General features: G+C 41.0%; 1 protein-coding gene across 1 annotated transcript in view; it reads left to right on the top strand.

Annotated features, from left to right (window-relative positions):
* The window catches only part of CPQ (carboxypeptidase Q), a 165,768-nt gene extending 154,997 nt beyond the window's left edge, over positions 1 to 10,771 (top strand). Inside the window, exons 8-10 of the mRNA XM_070942106.1 lie at positions 8,263 to 8,411; positions 9,695 to 9,752; positions 10,672 to 10,771. Of these exons, the coding sequence (XP_070798207.1) occupies positions 8,263 to 8,411; positions 9,695 to 9,721 (176 nt within the window). The 3' untranslated portion in view covers positions 9,722 to 9,752; positions 10,672 to 10,771. The remainder of the gene's footprint in view (positions 1 to 8,262; positions 8,412 to 9,694; positions 9,753 to 10,671) is intronic.
* The last annotated feature ends 9,397 nt before the right edge of the window (positions 10,772 to 20,168 follow it).

Genomic DNA, 20,168 nt, shown 5'->3' with positions numbered 1-20,168 from the left:
TTGTGCTAATCAAGCTATGCTGAAAATGAAAATGAAAGTAAAGCAGTCTGTTTGCTACTTTGCTGCAATGAGGCAAAATTGCTGAGCCAGAGGGAGAGTTCTTTTTCTTCTTTTCCTCACCAAAAAAGGTAGGTGCGTCTTATACTCTGAAAAATACGGTAATATATTTTAGCTAAATAGAGTTAAAAAAGAAGCAAACTTTCAAGATGTTAGGAAATTTTAGGGACTGCCTCTGGGTTGTAAAAGGAAAATGAAAAGAGTGGACAAAAGTTCTCAACTCTCTGCAATATGGCAGCTTCAAAGGACTAAGTTACTTAAAAGAAATTTTAGAAGTAGCATGTGAATCAAGAAGAACAAGACTGGGAGGCAGAGAAATGTCAAATCTCTGGAATTCTGACCAAAGTTTTGGCACTTTGACTAAACATCAAAGTGTTCAACATAAATTATAAATAATAAGAACCAATCATCCCTACAGTGAATGGCCAATAGGGCATTGTGTGTTAAAGTATATCAATATGTGCAAAATAAATGAAACATCAATTGATCAAAGACAGCAGAGTAGACTGAGTGGCATGCAATTGGCATGCTAACTGGTGGAGAGTTCTGTATTCATAGTACAAATGATGATATCATTTGTACTAGGCATTAGTACATCGGTATAGTATTGCCTATACCGATTCACCTCTTTCACCTTGATCCAATAACTAGGGCTGTGGAAGATATGTTGGGAGCTGAAGTTTCCCAAGACAGGAATGTAAGTCATGACAAAAAACAACTACCATCTAGTACCAAGCCTGACAAATGCAGAGCAAGGTGTTTGTAAATATATGGGAAATGCTGAATATAAATCACAGTGGAATGCATCCTCATGGTCGCAGAAGGCAATCAGTTGTTTAAAATCAGACCTGTCAAACTGTCGGTCCGTGGGCTGGATGTGTCACACATAGGCCACGCCCACCCTGGATCCACAAAGGGAAAAAAAAACATCACGATAAGTCACGATACGTCACGTGACATGATCGAGTTTGACACCCGTACTTTAAGTGGTTTCAACTCACATGGAAATACTCAGTACACTGGTTTGATTGGATTGGTTATTATTTGGTTGTTTTCGTCCGGGCTGCCTATGGAATTGAGGTTTTAACAGTTTTTATTGTTTCATATTTGTAAATAACCCAGAGTTTATGGGACTGAGTAGCTACAATAATAAATAATTAAAAATAAGAAAATATATTTCTAAACAAATACTTTATGAAAAACTATATAGGAAATAAAATGTGAATTTTCTTGCAGTATTCATAAAAACCTGGAACCTTACGGATTTGTGTAGGAATGCAAGCAAACTAAGAATTACCCATACACCTATAGAAATGATACAATTAATCTGTTCATTCTTATTTCTTCTCCAAATAACAGGGCTATTATTCATTATTCATAAATTAGAAATCTGGATTTTTTTTGTCAGGTAGAGAAAATCCATTTCATTCAATACTTAATATATCCTTTATATATCAGCATACCGGAGATACCATTTAGCTAGTGTAGATAAGAAAGAAATTGTCTGAGTGTACATTCTTATTTGCAATTGCCATCTTATCTGATATAACTTTCTAGTTGTTTAGGATAGACTAAATTCAGCGATGAAATTAAGATATAGTTTTGCTTTAAATTATTGGGGATTCAATTTATGGCATTTGTTGCTCATTTAAACTTCCAGTTATATAGATGATATATTAAGATAATTTATATATGTTCTGCCATTATTATACAGTACTATATGTTAGCCTGGGACGCGGTGGCTTAGTGGCTAGACGCTAAGCTTGTCATTCGAAGGGTCGGAAGTTCAGCAGTTCGAATCCCTAGTGCTACGTAACGGGGTGAGCTCCCATTACTTGTCCCAGCTTCTGCCAACCTAGCAGTTCGAAAGCACGTAAAAAATGCAAGTAGAAAAATAGGGACCACCTTTTGGTGGGAAGATAACAGTGTTCCGTGTGCCTTTGGCGTTTAGTCATGCCGGCCACATGACCACAAAGACATGGACAGCAATGGCTCTTCGGCTTTGAAACGGAGATGAGTACCGCCCCCTAGAGTCGGGAACGACTAGCACATATGTGCGAGGGGAACCTTTACCTTTACCTTTTTATGTTAGCCCAGATGGAAATAGAATTGAAAGAATGAAAGAAAAGATCATATCAATCTCCAAAATCCAATAATTTGGCAGTGGGTAATCCATTCTGTTTAATAGTAAAGAATCTTTGTCTAAAATGCCTGGAAGAAATGGAGATGGGGAATGCCACCAGAGTGTTCTTATAAAACAAAGCCTACATTTATTTTGGCTAACTTGGGAGCACTTTAGGATAAATTATTTTAGATCCCTGTCCCACATTTGTGCTGTAGAGTGAAACCTCTTCCTTCTCGGAAGCCTGATTTCACACCAGTTGTATACAAAGGCCTAGTTTTTATCTCTAGCTGCTGCAACAGATTCTGGGACACAAAAGCGAAAGTTGTGCTGCAAAGTAACTGTGATAATCTGAGCTATAATTCAACCTATTTACTGCATCAATACAAATGAATAAAAAATGGATTAAACAGAAAGGGAAATTGGACGCACAACATATATTTTTTTTTCTCCTTCCCCTTTGGCAATCCTCATTTAATTAACCGCAAGGCAGCTGAATAAGTGCTTTCCTTTTCTCCATTTTGTTTAAATCTTGAATTTTAAAAGCTTTAGAGAAGAGTGAATCAGGAGGTAAAACAGCAGGACTTCTGGTGTTATTTATAAACTCAGTGCCGGAAACTATTTCAAGGTCTGTAGCAGGATAACTCAAGCACCATTTACTTTCCTCAGTAATTTCAAGTGTGGAGGCTCAGTGACAGAGTTAATGGCACTGGAACTACATTAACTTCTTGATCACTTTGGCTTGATTTGACAAAAATTCTTAGAGTATTGTCTGTTGCTGAAGGCACAAATTGGCTCACTTAATCTCATGGAATGATGCAAGTTCTAGAGGTTGCAGCGTCTGAAGCAAAAAATAGAAATGATACATGCCGTCCAAAATGAATGTTGTTAAGTGAGACATTTCTTAAGTGAATTTTGCCCCATTTTATGATCTTCCTAGCCACAGTTGTTAAGTGAATCCACTTTCCCCTTTGACTTTGCTTGTCAGAAAGTCGCAAAAGTTCACATGAGTCCAGAATACTGCAACCGTCATAAATACGTTGTAACTTTGAACGGTCGCTAAATGAACAGTTGAAAGTCGAAGACTACCTGTCGTGAGCCAACCAGGGTTGTGTTTTATAAGATGGCCAGCCATATAAAACTTTTAAATATAAACGAACGTTCATCAGGGCAGGGATGCTGAAAAAGATGATAAAGTGATATAATGTAGATCCCAACATTGGCAGTGATTTCCGAGCATCACTATCACATCATATGTGCATCTTGAGGTTGCAATTTTAAATGGAGAAGGAGAGTAATGGAAAATCACACCTTAATTTCAACAATGCATCTAATCACTCATCTAATCTGATCCTACACGGATGTATCCAGATGAGAAACAATTTGGTAATGCAAATAAAATTTCTGATAGCCAGGAAATCTCAATAAAGACTCATATGGTTTGTGATATGAGGGCATTGTTAACAGCAATTAAAGCATCAGGAAAAGATGGTCTTTGGTGTAAGTTCTTGAGCTGCCTTCTCCTAAGGCGGGCCAACCTGATACCCCAGAAAAATGTATAGGTAGTCCTTGACTTACAATCATTCCAAATAGTTAGCAACCATTCAACATTACAGCAGCACTGGAAAATGTGACTTATAACCAGTCTATGCACCTAATGAATATAATAGCATCTCCACAGTTACATGACCAAAATTTGGGCATTTGGCAGTTGCAGACTCCCAGTGTCACCTGATCACCATTTGCAACCTTCCCAGATGGATTCTGACAAACCAAGTCAACAAAGGAAATGGGATTTGCTTAATGACTATGTGATTCACTTAACAACTCTTTTGCTTAACAACCATGGGAAAATAATGTAATAAAATCAGGTGCGGCTCACCTAAAAACTGCCTTGCTGAGCAATGGTCTCAATTGTGGTCGTAATTCAATCTGTACTATCTGTACAGCTTCTGACATCAGATTTTGCAACCCATGGAACACCTCTGATTTTCTATCAGTTTACTCTAAAGTAAACCTATGCTGAATGCCAATTACACTGTAAGCCCAAAAATAGCTTTACATAGTTTTGTTAACACAGAGATCCCTGAGCAGTGGTGGTAAGGGACCAAAAATACTAATTTTGCTGCTGTTGCATTGTGATCAATGCCATCTTTAAAATATTTAATATAATTCCTGGTTGCACAGCAGACTTAAGGACTGTTATTAACATCAGCTGCCTGCAATTACTGCAAGTTCAAATCTCACCAGGCTCAAGGTTGACTCAGCCTTCCATCCTTTCTAAGGTAGGTAAAATGAGGACCCAGATTGTGGGGGCAATAAGCTGACTTTGTATAAATATACAAAAGTATGAAGGCTATTGCTTAACACATTGTAAGCCGCCCTGAGTCTCCGGAGAAGGGCGGCATATAAATCAAATAAAAAAAAAATCCCCCAAAAAATCGTTTAAGAATTTCAGTTAGGATAAAAGCTAATGAAGAAGAAAAGTACTGAACATTTTTCATAATCTTTTGTAGTATTATTAAAGATCAGCAGCACCCAAACAGCAGCACCCACAGAGAAAATACATTTGTTGTGTTTTATAAAAGCAATAGCAATAGCACTTAGACCTATATACCGCTTCACAGTGCTTTACAGCCCTCTCTAAGCTTTACAGAGGTTTACAGAATCATCATATGCCCCTCCCCCAAAACCATTTGGGTCCTCATTTTACTGACCTCGAAAGGATGAAAGGCTGAGTCAACCTTGAGCCGGTTAGGATCGAACTCCTGGAATAAGCAGTCAGTTAGCCTGCAATACTGAATTCTAACCACTGCACCACCACAAGTCACAGGGACTATCTTGAATACCAGAAAGTCAGTAATTCATGAAGGTTTTTGGTATCTATCTTTCCAGATACCAAAATACCAACCATAGATTAGCCTCCTTTCCATTATTAAGCAGTTTATTAGAGTGGAGAAAACTGAATGTGGAGTAAAAGGAAGATTCTGAATTCCTAATTGTGCCAAAGAAAACTTTGGTTTTGTCCGTGGAGCAAAAGAATTTTGGATTTGTTCAGTAGTGATGCTTTAACTAAAGAAACAAATACATTTATAAAATATTTTATTCCAGCCAAATCTCAGATTGCTGGGTAGCTTGAATTAGCTTTCTATGTACTGTTTTGAAGCCTTGAGAAGGCTAGAATTTGGGTACTACCAGGGAGAAACGGTAAGATTGATTGATTGATTGATTGATTGATCAAATTTATTTGCCTCCTATCTCTCAGTTCAGGTGATTCTGAGTGGATAGACCTCCTGCATAATGGTTTTTATTTACTTATTACATTTTAAGCTATCTCTTGGCTTTGTAGAGCCTGCCAAGTGCCAAGCACTTTGGAGCGCAAATAGTCATGGTGGGTGGCACATGGCTTGCTTTTCAAACACCCAATCAATTAAAAATGAAGCTGCTTAGTCATCTACTTACTATTCAACATCAATACACTCAAATCTCTCACCAGATTTCCATGCTCTTCAAACATTCAAGACAGCTTGCTAGCCCTACTTTGTGAAAGCAGTAGATAATGCAAATTCAGATTTATCAAATGACATTTTCTCACATTTTATGATCTTCCCTCCCTTCCTTTTATTGATTATGTGCCATCAGATTGGTGTGAACTCTTAGCAACTACATTGATTTTTTACATGACAATATAGTTTTTCTCCATGAAAATCATGGATTGTTTATTATAATATTTCTATTTATTAGGCTCTATGTAAAAAAATCAAACCCGACATTTGTGATATATTAGAATTAACCCTGGGAGGCTGATACTACTATTAGGCTCTATGTAAAAAAATCAAACCCGATATTTGTGATATATTAGAATTAACCCTGGGAGGCTGATACTACTACCTGGGAATTCTGGGATCTTCAGTGCCAACACATCTGGATGTTTCCATCATGATGAAGATTGCACACCAATGGATAAAATATGTGGCTTTCCTTTCTGCCTCCTTTCCTTAAATGTGTGCATTTGAATCCGGAGCCTTTAATGCGGAACCATCTTAGGACACAAGTAAGAGATAATGTGAGGAAAAGCAAACAAGCTTTTGCACTTCAGAACCTGCTAAATATATCTTCTATCACTGTCGATAATTCTGCCTTTCCTTCTCTTATTCAGGAGGAAATAGCTTAAAGTATATACCTTGACTGTAATTAAAAAGGAAAGAATACTCAGCTCTAAATGTCAGGTACCCTGGGACTAGATAATTGAAGAGAACTACTTTCTCATCTTGCATCTCCTATTGGTCGGGGTCCCCTAGGAAGATGCACCTTCTCTATCTCTCATGAGGAACTTTGTGGTTCCATCCATCCATCCATCTGGCTGTTTTAATATTTGTTTTCATTTCTCTTTTCATCTTCTGTTTTTCTTTGAATGTATTTGAAATGCGGGTTTTGAGACCACCCATTTTCTACTTGTCTGTTAGGATGATGTGCAATAGGCATGAATTCATCCCATATTTCAAAATACTAAAGCACTTAAAAGAGAAATGCAGTGCAACATTTATATGCTGAATAACCAATAAATGTAATTATTACTGTGCATTGGCTTGAACTCATCCCATTATTCTTACATAGAAGCATGATACTGTTCATGTGGCATCTGGTTGAAACTCTTCTTCTACTTAAACAGATATTTTAGGCACCATCTCAGGCTTCCTGTCAGTTTTCTTCATTGCAACATCTTTTGGGAGCTGATTTGTGTCATATTTCCCAGTTTTGCAGATGCTCTGAGCAATGGAATCATTAAGCTCCCAGTAAACTCTTGGAAGCTAATGCGATTTAGGTCCAGACCACAATATCATTCATGACACATGCCAAGAATTTCTTGGATTGCAGCAAATAATGGTTTCAATTTAACCAGGATGTTATTAAGCGACTCAAAGCCAAAGGCATATTTTCATTTATTTCAGGGGAGCAACGTTTAACATCAGGGTAAAGGGAAAAATTAAGCACTTTGGCTAGGGGTCAAACGTCTAGTGAATCTGTCAGTTTTATTTCCTTCAATTTTGTCATTTTTGTGAATGTGCCAATTCCGGTTTCTCTCAATTTTCCCTCCTTTAGTGGGATTTGTTGCATAATGTAATTGTTTGAGGTTGAGTTTGGGATTTTTTGGGGGGCAGGGTGTTAAAATATCAGGAGGAGGAGGAGGAGGAGGAGGAGGAGGAGGAGGAGGAGGAGGAGGAGGAGGAGGAGGAGGAGGAGGAGGAGGAGGAGGAGGAGGAGAGATTTTGTAATTTGCTCAATGTTTCCAAGCACAGATGGCAAAAGAGATTTAACTTCAGAACATGTCTCAAGGTCTCATACCCCTGAGAACCATATTCCCTAAAATAAGTCTATGGGGAATAATAAAATGACCAATAGAATTATTAATATTTTTAAAATAATTAGTCAGCATTTGCATTTGCGTTTAGTTTTGCAAGAGTGATACAAATTATTTAAGTCATTACGCAGTGACAAAAACAGAGTGACTTAAAAACATTTCACACACCTTATGGAACGTAGGACAATCATAACCATAGATTTACAACCTACCCTTCATCCTGTGGAACTTCTGCTTCTTAAGATTTCCTCCCATTCCAAATAGTGGGAAGAAGATAATTTTAGACTGGTGTTTCTCAACCTCAGCAATTTTAAGATGTGTAGACTTCATCTCCCAGAATTCCCCAACCATCATGCTTAAAATTTAGAGAAAACATGGCTTAGACAACAAAATAGTTGGTCTAAATGGATCAGGAGGGATGGAAAAGGCCTGGGAGGTATGGAATGCTTTTAATCCTAATCTGTTGCCAACCTAGCTCCAATTTGGCTAGGGTCACAGGATTTCCTGACCTCAGAAAAAAGCAACAATAGAAGCTGAGAGGATAGCACTGGATTCCATCCTTTCTTTTCTAGGTTATCTCCTTCTATATTTCTATGTCTTCCTTCAGACCATAAGATCACAGATTTACCGTTTCAGAGTTAATGAAACGCAATCTAAAAGGTTCTGTCTAAATTTATAACATTCACGTGACAAGGAAATACCTTTGTTCTGTTCTCCACAGGTGCCAGTTTGAGTAACGATATCACTAAATACTTCTGGTTTCATCATTCCCAAGGCGACACAATGACGGTTCAGGATCCAGTCAAAATGAATCTCTGTGCTGCTCTTTGGACTGTTGTGTCTTATGTGATTGCTGATATGGAGGAGAAGGTACCAGTGTAATTCAGAAATAAATCAAGAAAAAGTATTGATTGTTTTAGCACAGACTAGGAATGTATCTGATCTAACTCTGTGATGAAACTCTAGGTTTCTTCCAAAAACTAAACTTTTCTTGATTCAACTCCGAACATGTCCTTTTATCATGTATATGTATTTTTGAATTGTGGGTCTAATACCTTCTTCTTTGGACAACTTCCTGATGCTTAGTTTCAGTGCTTTGTTCTTGTTGTTATTGATCTTTACTCAGCAATATCATAAAAGTCGCTGATTATTAAGTTACCCTTTTATCTGCTAAATACTTAAAATAAATATGGTGTTATGCATGAACTCCCGAGTCTAGCCATCTGTCAAAATCTGCCTCCTCCCCCAGCCTCACCCCACATTAGACACAGCAATCTGTGGCTGTTTTTCTACTGATAGAAAGGGGATGCTCAGTGAAAGGGTAAATAAAGCCAGGGCAATCCACCAAACACCTTCCTTAAATTGTCCCTTTGTAAAGGATAGCACCACTAGCTGGACTCATTACTGAGAGAAAAAGATTCAGCAAATGTTATAGTGGGATAACATATATTGTTTATTAACCTGACTCTCTGACTGTGCCCAAAGGCAAACATTAGAATAGTTGTACCAAGGAAACATCTACCTGAAAGGTTCTATCAAGAGAACCGCTGGCTCTATTCGCCAATGATTGGATCATCTCAACAAGTAGAGATTTAGCTCTGAGTTCTACATCTCTTTCTCAACTATACTCGAAATTTAAGTGCCCCACTTTGAGCCATGTTTTCATGTCCAAATATATTATTTAAACTTTGTGAAAGATGTAACTATTTGATCCTTGACAGAATGTCCATTGAACAAGCTGGCTCTTGTTCCTTGCCCTTGCATTCCCACATCTAAATAAACTCTACACTGGGGTTGAATCATTGGCTCAGCATCTTGTTTTCTTTTTGCTTGCCTGGATGATTGCCCAGCCACTAAATGTCACAAAGGTCCCTTAACACATGGTCCCGCCCCCCACACTGTAAGAGTGTATAGTCATAGTGAGATGAACATGTTATTATTTATATCATTTAAATGCTGATGGGATTCCAGAGAATGATATTATGTTGGCGGTCTTCGCGGTGGTGCTGTAAATCCTGCTACCACAATCCCTGTGTGTCTTTTGGTTCCCATTCCTTCTGTTTTTGTTCATTTCTTTTAATAAATGAAAATACTTGGAAGGCTGGCATGCTGTAAAACGTGGCATCGACTGTAAATGCAATCCACCTTTTCAGGAATACAACAAAGAAAAATGCAATTAAGTGAGGTTGGCCCTGGAGAGAATTAACAAAGGTAAGTGATTTCATCTAGCCATGGTGAAAGGGGGGAATCTTGATGTTCTGCAGGAGTAGCATAGCCATAGAGCAAATATATACCCAGTCTGTGTATTTCATGTTTTAAAATAGATACAAATCTTCTACAGCTTGTTCGTAGGGTTTCCATACGTGCTCTGCAGGAATCCAGGCAGTCACAAGATGGTAGCAAAGAGAACACAAATGTTCTCTGTTGCCACCTCGTCATCATTTGGATGTTGGCGGCTCAGATAGGACAGCCTATTTTTTCATTATTATTCTTGGTAGTACAGTAGTGTAAAGCACCCTGTTATTAAGACCAGCTGCCTGCAATTACTGCAGGTTCGAATCTCGCCAGGCTCAAGGTTGACTCAGCCTTCCATCCTTTCTAAGGTAGGTAAATTGAGGACCCAGTTGTTGGGGCAATAAGCTGACTTTGTATAAATATACAAAAGGATGAAGGCTATTGCTTAGCGCATTGTAAGCCGCCCTGAGTCTCCATGGAAGGGCAGCATATAAATCAAATTTTTTTAAAAAAATTATTCTGAATGCTTTTTCACAGCATGAATATATTTTGCCTGATTTTTCCTTGAGCATTGAGTGCGCCAAGTCTATGCATTGTCTGAGTCTGTGCATGTTTTTCTGAGTATCCCAGTCACCCCTCTAAAATATATAAAGTTTATATAAGTTGTGCTTTATAGCAGCCAACTGTATGGTTTGATGTTTGGACTTACCAATAGATCCCACTAAATGTAACTGTTGAAGATTCCCTACAAGTTACTTTTCAGTTCTTTTTTGTCCACTATTAGTTTTAGTGAATGTAATCAATTGGTGTGATATTGTTGTGATTATGGCATGGGTATATAAATTTTCAGAGGTACCTGTCAACCATCGATCGATAACTGTAACCCATTTGGCAGGGGTGAGGAAAGCAGGAGATACCGCAATAAGGAGACATAAACAACTGCGGTGTGAAACTGACTGGAGGAGAAAACTTTTCAGCAGGCAAAAAAGGAACAAGAGCTTACATTTCTTTCAGTATGATCACTTTGTGAAATAGGCATTTTATGCTATCCATTCATAGAAAAACACCATTTTTTTGAGTTGGCACACTCCCTCACAGCCAGCTTTTTTGTGAAAAGTCCTACGACTTCAACTCCGAATGAGTCACTAATTTAAATTGTCTCATATTTGAAATGTTATGGTCTTGTTTATGTCATATGTATAAATATATGATTAAGTTGTGTGGTTCATCATGATTCAATACAATTTAGAAGAATATAATGCACGTAATCATATTGTCATTGTTCATTTTGTTACAAGCATATTTCATTATGTTGTATTATTGACATTACTTAAACCAAAATTCTAGCTGAATTTCTGAAATGCGATAATTAAACATATCTTACATTAACAACTTATTTCAACTCCACATGACTACCTGGTGGCCACTACACAAGAACTGACACATGTACATCAGCCAGAGTACAATATTTTCATAAGTTGTTTGGCGGCATCTTGTTTGATCTTGTATCTATCCTGTCTTCTTCTGAAATGCAGGACAAAGAAAAGGAACCTTATTCTAACCTTATAGAAAACTTGTAAGGATAGATGTTGTCCTCTCTTTTCCTCCATTCTGGAAAATGGGAGAAAAGCTTCTGTTTGATTCATTCAGCCTTTCCTTTTCCAAATTTAGTTCTGGAAATATTAAATCTTGCTTTGTATCCCAGTTAGTTTGGATTTCATATTAATGTGAAAAAAACTAAATTAGAAGTGAACGCTACTATAGAAATTTCCAATAACCAGAAAGCCAGTCACAGAGGTAAACTTTATTTTCTGCAAGCAAGAGATGCCCAATATTTTTCTTAAGTGAAAACAACAGTTCGCCCTTCTCACGTGTATGTGTTGAAATAAGTATAACTGAGATCTGAACTTTCCCATTGATGCAAAAATGGGAGAAAAGGTGGGGGGGAAGAGTGTTGATAGCTAAAAGTGGTTCTTAGATAGAGAGATGATGATAAGAAGAGAGGCTTTCCAAAGGGGAAAGCACTCTGCAAATGCCATTATCAACCAATCCAACAACATCAATTATTGGCAGGTCCAGTAGGAAGAATCCTTGGGCTTTGCCACTCTCCAAACCTGGGAATGTTAATATGACCTGTACACAGATTCTAAATCCAGGTGATACTGGCTTCCTAACCACATTGAAAAGTGAAGAAAACCCTTAGAGTAATTAACACTATCAGTGTAACAAAACCTAAAGCACAGTTGGGAATCTTGCGGGCCAAAAGCTATTCTGGCCTATGAAGTCAATCCATCTGGTCATAAGGATTCCAGCAAAGCTTCCCCACATCCTCCACAATCATCACTAGGTGCCGTAGCTGACACTTGGAAGCATCCCAACTAGACCACCAGGCACTAGGTTTGCAAATATTGACTTTTCCTTATTTAGATTCATAAAAGGTAGGGCACTTTCTAGAAAAGATGAAAGTCTGGAGAGAGCGAAGGGCTTCAAGAATTGGTTTCCTTTCTTTTGTTTACTTTCCCCAAAGTTCATCCTTCAGACATTATCTGGCCAAAGAAATTGTGAGGAAATGAATCCAGCCCTTGAAGGTTCAAATCGCACTGAAGCATCTAGCATATTGCTCCCAACAATCTGGGTCCTCATTTTACCAACCTCGGAAGGAGGGAAGGCCTTGAGCCAATGAGAATCAAACTGCTGGCAGTTGGCAGAAATAACCTGTAATACTGCATTCTAACCAGTACGCCATCCTGGCTCTATCATAACTGGGTTGGAGAGAAAGTAGTTATACCTACTTCTGGACTTTTTCATTCAGAAATGTTGCGAGGAGGGGGTTGTGGGGTTTTTTAGGGAAGTTTTTAGATAGGATTTTAAAGGGTTCGGGGAGGAGGGTGGGTTGTGTGGGTTCGAGGGATAACCCGTGGGGGAGGGGGCTTGGTCCGGCTGAGGGGTGCGGCATGGGAGGTGCGGGACTTGGGGTCAAGGAGGGGGTTAGAGCTTGTGCCGATGATGGGCATTACATCAGTACTGTGGGTGGGAGGGGCAGATATGGTGGGAGCAGGGGGCCATATCATACGGTGGGAGTGTGCGCTCGTTGTCTTCGAGCAGTGGCGCACTCCGGCCCCCAATGCTCCTCTCGTTCCCCAGGTTGCACAGATCCTCAGGGCCTGGGCCTTTGGCTGATGTTATGCAATGCCAGGTCCGTGTTAAATAAAGCCTCCCTCATTTGTGATCTTGTTCAGGAGGGGAGAGCGGACCTGGCGGGTATTATGGAGACCTGGTTGGGCCAGGAGGGGGGTCCCCCTCGTTGAAATGTGCCCACCCAGTTTTCGCGCATTGCATCAGCTGAGGTCACAGGGGAGGGGAGGGGGTGGCGGTTGTCATTAAAGAAGGTCTTGGTCCGAGGGAGACCACTGCTCCTCAGACTGCCAGATGTGAGTGGCCTCCTTGTGAAGTGGGGTCATGGGGTACAGATGGGCTTGCTGATTAAGTACCTGGCTCCCTGCCACGTGGCGGTGGCCCTGCCCGAGCTGCTCAACGTTATAGCCGCGGTGGCGGTTGATACCCCGAGGCTTATGGTCATGGGGGATTTTAACCTGCCATCCGTCGGTGAGGCGTCTGAGGCGGCCCGGGAGTTCATGGCTTTCATGACAGCTATGGACCTGACCCAGTTAGTTCATGGTCCTACTCACATGGGGGGAATCACGCTGGACTTGGTTTTTGTCTCTGGTCAGTGGTTGAGTGATCTTGAGATAGGGGATATAGTGATTGAGCCCTTGTCATAGTCGGATCACTCCCTCCTTCACTTTGACCTTCGAACCGCCACACCCTGCCGCAGGGAGGCGGAACCGATGAGGTGGTTCCGCCCCAGGCACCTGATGGATCCGGATAGGTTCTAGACGGAGCTTGGGCCATTCCCTGAGGCTCTGGCTCACGACTCGACTGAAGACCTAGGGGCCGCCTGGGATAGGGCAGCCACTGGAGCTTTGGACCGGGTCAAGCCTTTGCGGCCTCTGACCTGGCGCTGGTCTCACCTGGCTCCTTAGTTTACTGAGGAGCTGAGGGAGATGAAGCGCCGGAAAAGATGCCTGAAGAGCAGTTGGAGGGCCAGCCTTTCTGAATCTGACCTAACACTGGTAAGGTCTCATATTAGGACCTACCTAGTGGCGATAAAAGCAGCAAAATGTAATTATTTTTCCACTCTTATTGCATCATCAGATAATTGCCTGGCCGCCCTGTTTAGGGTGACCCGCTCCCTGCTCCACCAGGGACGCGGGAGGACCCCTTGGAGAGCAGGGCCGTGGACTTTGTGCAGTATCTGTATGACAAAATCACTCAGATTCGGGAAGACTTGGACTCTGACTGGGTAGATTCAGGAGGGATGATGGAGGCAGGTCTTGAGAATATTATCTGGGAAGAGTTTGACCCTGTGACTCCCGAAGACATGGACAGGATTCTGGTAGACTGAGCGCGGCCACATGTTTATTGGACCCGTGTCCCTCCTGGTTGGTGCTGGCTTCTCAGGAGGTTACACGAGGCTGGCTCCAGGGGATTATTAATGCTTCATTGAGTGAGGGTGACTTTCCCACCGCCTTGAAAGAGGCGGTGGTGAGGCCTCTCCTCAAAAAGCCTTCCCTGTACCCGGCAGTGTTAGCGAATTATCGTCCAGTCTCCAACCTTCGCTTTGTGGTGAAGGTTGTTGAGAGTGTGGTGGCGCGGCAGCTTCCCCAGTACCTGGATGAAACAGTTTATCTAGATCCGTTCCAGTCGGGCTTCAGGCCTGGGAACAGCACAGAAACGGCATTGGTCGCGTTGGTTGATGATCTCTGGAGGGCTCGGGACAGGGGTTGTTCCTCTGTCCTGGTCCTATTAGACCTCTCAGCGGCTTTTGATATCATCAACCATGGTATCATGCTGCACCAGTTAGAAGAGTTAGGGGTGGGGGACACCGTGTTGCGGTTGTTCTCCTCTTTCTCTCTGACCGGTCGCAGTCTGTGTTGGCAGGGGGACAGAGATCGACCCTGAGGCTCCTTGTATGTGGGGTGCCACAGGGGTTGGTCCTCTCGCCCCTTCTGTTCAACATTTATGTGAAACCATAGGGTGAGATCATCTGTGGTTTCGGGGTGAAGTACCATCAGTACACTGATGATACTCAGCTGTACATCTCCACCCTGGACCACCCCAATGATGCCCTGGAAGTGATGTTCCAGTGCCTGGAGGCTGTGCGGATCTGGATGGGGAGAAATAGACTCAGGCTCAACCCATCCAAGACCGAGTGGCTGTGGTTTCTGGCGTCCTGATAGTCAGTTGGTGCCATCACTGACTATTGGGGGTGAGTCGTTGGCCCCCACGGAGAGGGCTTGCAACTCCAGGGTGTCCTCCTGGATTCACGGCTGTCTTTAGAAGAGCATTTGATGGCTGTGGCCAGGAGGACTTTCTATCAGGTTCACCCCATTCGCCAGTTGTGTCCCTTTCTGGATCGGGACTCCTTACGCACGGTCACTCATGCCCTCGTCACCTCCTGCCTGGACTACTGTAATGCTCTCTACATGGGGCTCCCTTGAGGAGCACCTGGAGGCTCCAACTGGTCCAGAATGCAGCCGTGCGGGTGGTTATGGGAGCGACGTGGCGTTCCCATGTAACACCTCTCCTGCATGAGCTGCACTGGCTCCCGGTGGTCTTCCAGGTGCACTTCAAGGTCTTGGTTACCACCTTTAAAGTGCTCCATGGCTTAGGACTTGGGTACTTACGAGATCGCCTTCTGCCACCAGTAGCCTCTCACTGGCCAGTACGCTCCCATAGAGAGGGGCTCCTCAGGGTGCCATCGGCCAAACAGTGTCGACTGGCAGCTCCCGGGGGAGAGCCTTCTCTGTGGGGGCACCTGCCATCTGGAAAAAGCTCTCCCCGGAGATATGGAGGATCCTGGACTTACGCACTTTCCGCCGTGCCCTCAAGACCTTTTTATTTCAACAGGCTGTCCTGGCCTAACCTCCTTTTTAATTGTTAATTTTAAATTTGTTTTTAAAACAATAGGGGTGCTTTAAATTGTTTGGGCCAAATTATTTAATGTGCTTTTATATTGTTTTTAAATTTTATATTATGTATGTTTTATCTTTTGGCTGTTCACCGCCCTGAGTCCTTCGGGAGTAGGGCGGTATACAAATTCAAAATAAAGTAAAGTAAAAGTAAAGAAAGAAACTGCATTCTCAACTACGCTCAAGGAGAAATTAAGATGATAAACTCAATGTTCTCACTGTGTATTTACTCTGATAGATTGTAGCTCGACTTTACTTATCCTTGATCCAGGGAACTGGACAATTTACCTTTCAAATTACTTGAGCTCTGAACACTTCACCTAATTATATAAAATTATATCATGTTAAGAAAGCTATTGGCTAAGCTAAAAGTCAAACATATGAATCACATACCTCAGTGCTGCAGGCATCAGTTAGCCCCTGAATCTCCAACTGTGTATGTATTTAAGCTTAATTCATAAAGATCTGGGCCACTTCCATTTATCCATTACTGCCAGTGGGCATCAAAGTATTTGCAACATCCATAGCTGCCTCATGAAATATACATTCGCTTCAGCTGTACCCAAATGACTAATTTTCTGCTCTTTATTGATTAGCATAATAAAAATCTCATGACAACAGGAGATGGAAATGTTACCATTAATTGCCAGTTGAAGTGAGCAACGTTTCCGGCATAAAAATTAACAAAGCAAATGTCTCTGTTCTCCCAGATGCATTGCATAAATGCAAGACATTTCTTAAATTTAAAAAATGTTACTTAGGTGCCTGCAGTTTTCCCTTCTGGTCGAGGTGTCCACAGGATGTAGTCACTCCAAAGAGTCAAGATAGTCAAGTACAATGGTTTGAGCTGTGGTGCTGGAGAAGGCTCCTGCATATTCTTTGAATAGCAAAGGTATTGGAGTGCATAACACCAGTCATGTCAGTAGAAGGCAAAATTACAAAACTGAATCTCACTTATTTTGGCTATGTCATGAGGGAGAATTCGCTGGAGAAAGCAATTCTGTTTGGAAGAGTTAGCAGTAAAAGGAAATCAGGCTGCCAAAGAACATGGTGGCTGGACACATCAAAGCTGACACCAGCCAAAGCATAGAAAAAGTCAAAGAAATAGGACAAAATCAGAAGACGTGGAGAGACCTAACCCATAGAATTTCCAAGAGTCGGACCATCATCATCACACAATGATGTGATTGCAGCTCTACCTGTTTTCTATGTATGTCGCATGTGCAATCATGCACGCCGACCACAATAACAACAAAAAACACAGGCAAAGCTTTCAATGCCACATTGCAGCCGCCATCTCTTTTTTTTAGATTTTTTTTCTATGATACCCTGCAAACACCCTTTTTTCTGGTTCAGAAAAATCAAATTAAATTTATTTATTTATTGGTTCAATTTTCGTTATAATAGGACTGTCCATTATGCAGCATTTGTTGAACAAACTATGTCAAATGCAAATTTAATCCAATCAGTGATGTACTACTACATTATTCAAATAAATAGAGTAAAATTGTTTCACCTCTTTGGGGACCCAAGAGATGGACCCTAAAGGATTCAGTGGTTCAATGCTAGCCATTTTTCATTGGCTGAGGCAAAGAACAAGATCATTCCTTCTTTCCATTCCATTTGAAAAAGCAGCTGGTCAACAATTGACATATCTCCAGCCAACCTGATGCTAGATTAGAAGCAGGTTGCATGACACATGGCTCGCACTTCGTTTCTCTCTCAATGTCTTCTGCCTGAGACCAAGACCTCACTTGATCTAATACAAGATGGTAAATTCATAGGTCACGCATGGTCTTTGTTTCTTTTTTATAGTCCAAACATTTTCTGAGAACAGCTAACAAGCCACTGAAACTATTGCTGTTTGAGGGCACAACTTCTGCCTTTCAAACCCACACTACAAAAAGGTTTTCCAAGATTCTGGTATCCTTAAAGCAGGGGTCAGCAACCCGCGGTTCTGGAGCCGCATGTGGCTCTTTCATACCTCTGCTGCAGCTCCCTGTCGCTCAAAATATGCATCACCAACCACCAATGTGCGACACCTGCCGGCATGCTATTTACTGAGCTTTTCGACTCCCAGTAGGCCAACCATGGATAAATCCAAGAAAAGAAAAGTATCAGAAGAAAACAGAATGTTTAATTCAACTAAATATGCTAGTTTTGTGGCCACTCAGGAAATAGTCAGGAACAGGAAGGGTTTTGTGGCTCCCGGTGTTTTCTTTTCTTTGGGAAACGGGTCCAAATGGCTCTTTGAGTGTTTAAGGTTGCCGACCCCTTCCTTAAAGGATCTACTTTACTTTAACAAACAAACAAAAATCAACCTTATAAAAGGAACTTTTCGACTGATAATACGTTGCAGAGTAAATTTATTTGCATTTGATACACTACTGTATCATAATATTTTAAGCTTTACTGGTACATGTACTCTGGCTATATAAGACAGTTAATATAATGAAATATTTACATGTATTTCATGGGATTGAGATCAGTTGTGCTTAAAACACTTCCTGATGCATTAAATTAAAGAATTTTTGCTCTCTCTATTTTACTTTATAATTTTTATAATTTTTCACAGAGCACTTTAGTTCTATCTTCTTTCAGGCAGTTCTGCTTTTGCCAGAAATTTTTGGCCTGGTCAATGAAGTGTTTTGTGCCTGGATGTGCCTGGATGAAATTGTCCTTGCTCTCATAAGGCCACAGAGCAACAGAACGGTCCCATCTGAACATATTTTATTGCAAAGCCAGTTTTACTTTGTAACATCTAATGAATGAAGGCATTTTGCTCATGAAAATCAACCTATTATCTCTGATCACACTTCAGGTCTTCTAGCATTCTCCACCCTCATCACAAACTCTATTTTTATTTGTAAATTTGGTTATTTTAAATTTTGATTTAATTAAAAAAAGGACTCTGATAAATTAGGAATGAGATTCCTATGCACTGGGGAGCTATGATATTATGCCAAATTGTCACAATAATTGTGATTCAGCTGACACGCTGCAGCTGGCTTCGCTTGAATATATATTTCCTGCTTGAATCAGAAGGAATGTTCCTGGCTCTCTTTACAGTATAATTTGTACTTTCTGCTAGGTAATATTTTAAATTTACTTATCCATGACTATTTGGTTCTAATGAACCACTTACATACACATTTTCTTATCTCATGTTCCTTATCTGAGGCCATTTGTGCTTAATGACAGTTGCAATAATGGCAATTACTTTTCTGTTGAGCTTCATTTAAGTGGACTGATTTAGTAAACAATTTCTCAAGATGTATTTCTACTGGTGTCCCTCCAGAGAACTTCCTGGCTCTCGACCAGCAGAATGTTTGAGATGTCTCCTCTGCAAACAAAGAAAGTTTAATCTCAAAGGGGGAGGTCCAATTTTGGACCCCCCCCTCTTGTTCCTTTTGTGATCCTTGTCTACCTAAGTATCCCTTTTCCTTAATAGGAACAAAAAATATGCATTAATGATATTGTAGGTCATTTAAAATGCTTGAAAGCCATAGTAAGTTTGTACCTTAGACCAAAACAGTCTTAGAAATGGCACAGTTCTTTTAGAAAAACATTTTTAAAAATGCTTTAGGTTCATGAATCGAGGTTTGTGGCTGGGTGAAAGTTTGAAGCTGGAATGATCCAGTTGCAGTTCAATATATCTACCTATCTACAGTGGTGAAATCCAATTTTTTTTACTACCGGGTCTGTGGGCGTGGCTTGGTGGGCATGGTGTGGCTTGGTGGGCGTGGCAGGGGAAGGATACTGCAAAATCTCCATTCCCACCCCACTCCAGGAGAAGGATACTGCAAAATCCCCATTCCCTTCCCACTCTGGGGCCAGTCAGAGGTAGTATTTGCCAGTTCTCCCAACTATTCAAAATTTCCACTACTGGTTCTCCAGAACCTGTCAGAACCTGCTGGATTTCACCCCTGCCTATCTACCTATCATATCATATGTGACATTGGGTTCAAGCAATACTCTGGCTTCAGTGTATAGGTACTGAGGAACTTAGGTACATATAATAAATTTTAGAGGTATCTACAAAATCCCCAAAACCAAGTGTTCACCTAAAATGCTTGGGGGAGAGCGTTAATATTGTATAGAGAACCAGACTGCAGATGCTGGACCCATCACTACCACTCTACCTGCACTACAGGGGTGAAATCCAAATTTTTTCCTTACCAGTTTTGTGGGCGTGGTTTGGTGGGCGTGGCAGGGGAAGGATATTGCAAAATCTCCATTCCCACCCCACTCCAGGGGAAGGATACTGCAAAATCTCCATTCCCACCCCACTCTGGGGCCAGCCACAGGTGGTATTTGCCGGTTCTCCAGAACCTGTTAGAGCCTGCTGGATTTCACCCCT

This window comes from Pituophis catenifer, unplaced genomic scaffold (assembly GCF_029215685.1).
Source record: "Pituophis catenifer annectens isolate HBS135680 unplaced genomic scaffold, rPitCat1.0.hap2 SCAF_3, whole genome shotgun sequence".
In the NCBI taxonomy this organism is placed as follows: Eukaryota; Metazoa; Chordata; class Lepidosauria; order Squamata; family Colubridae; genus Pituophis; species Pituophis catenifer.
Note: the sequence above shows the minus strand (reverse complement) of the source record. Positions and strands in the feature narration are given on the sequence as shown.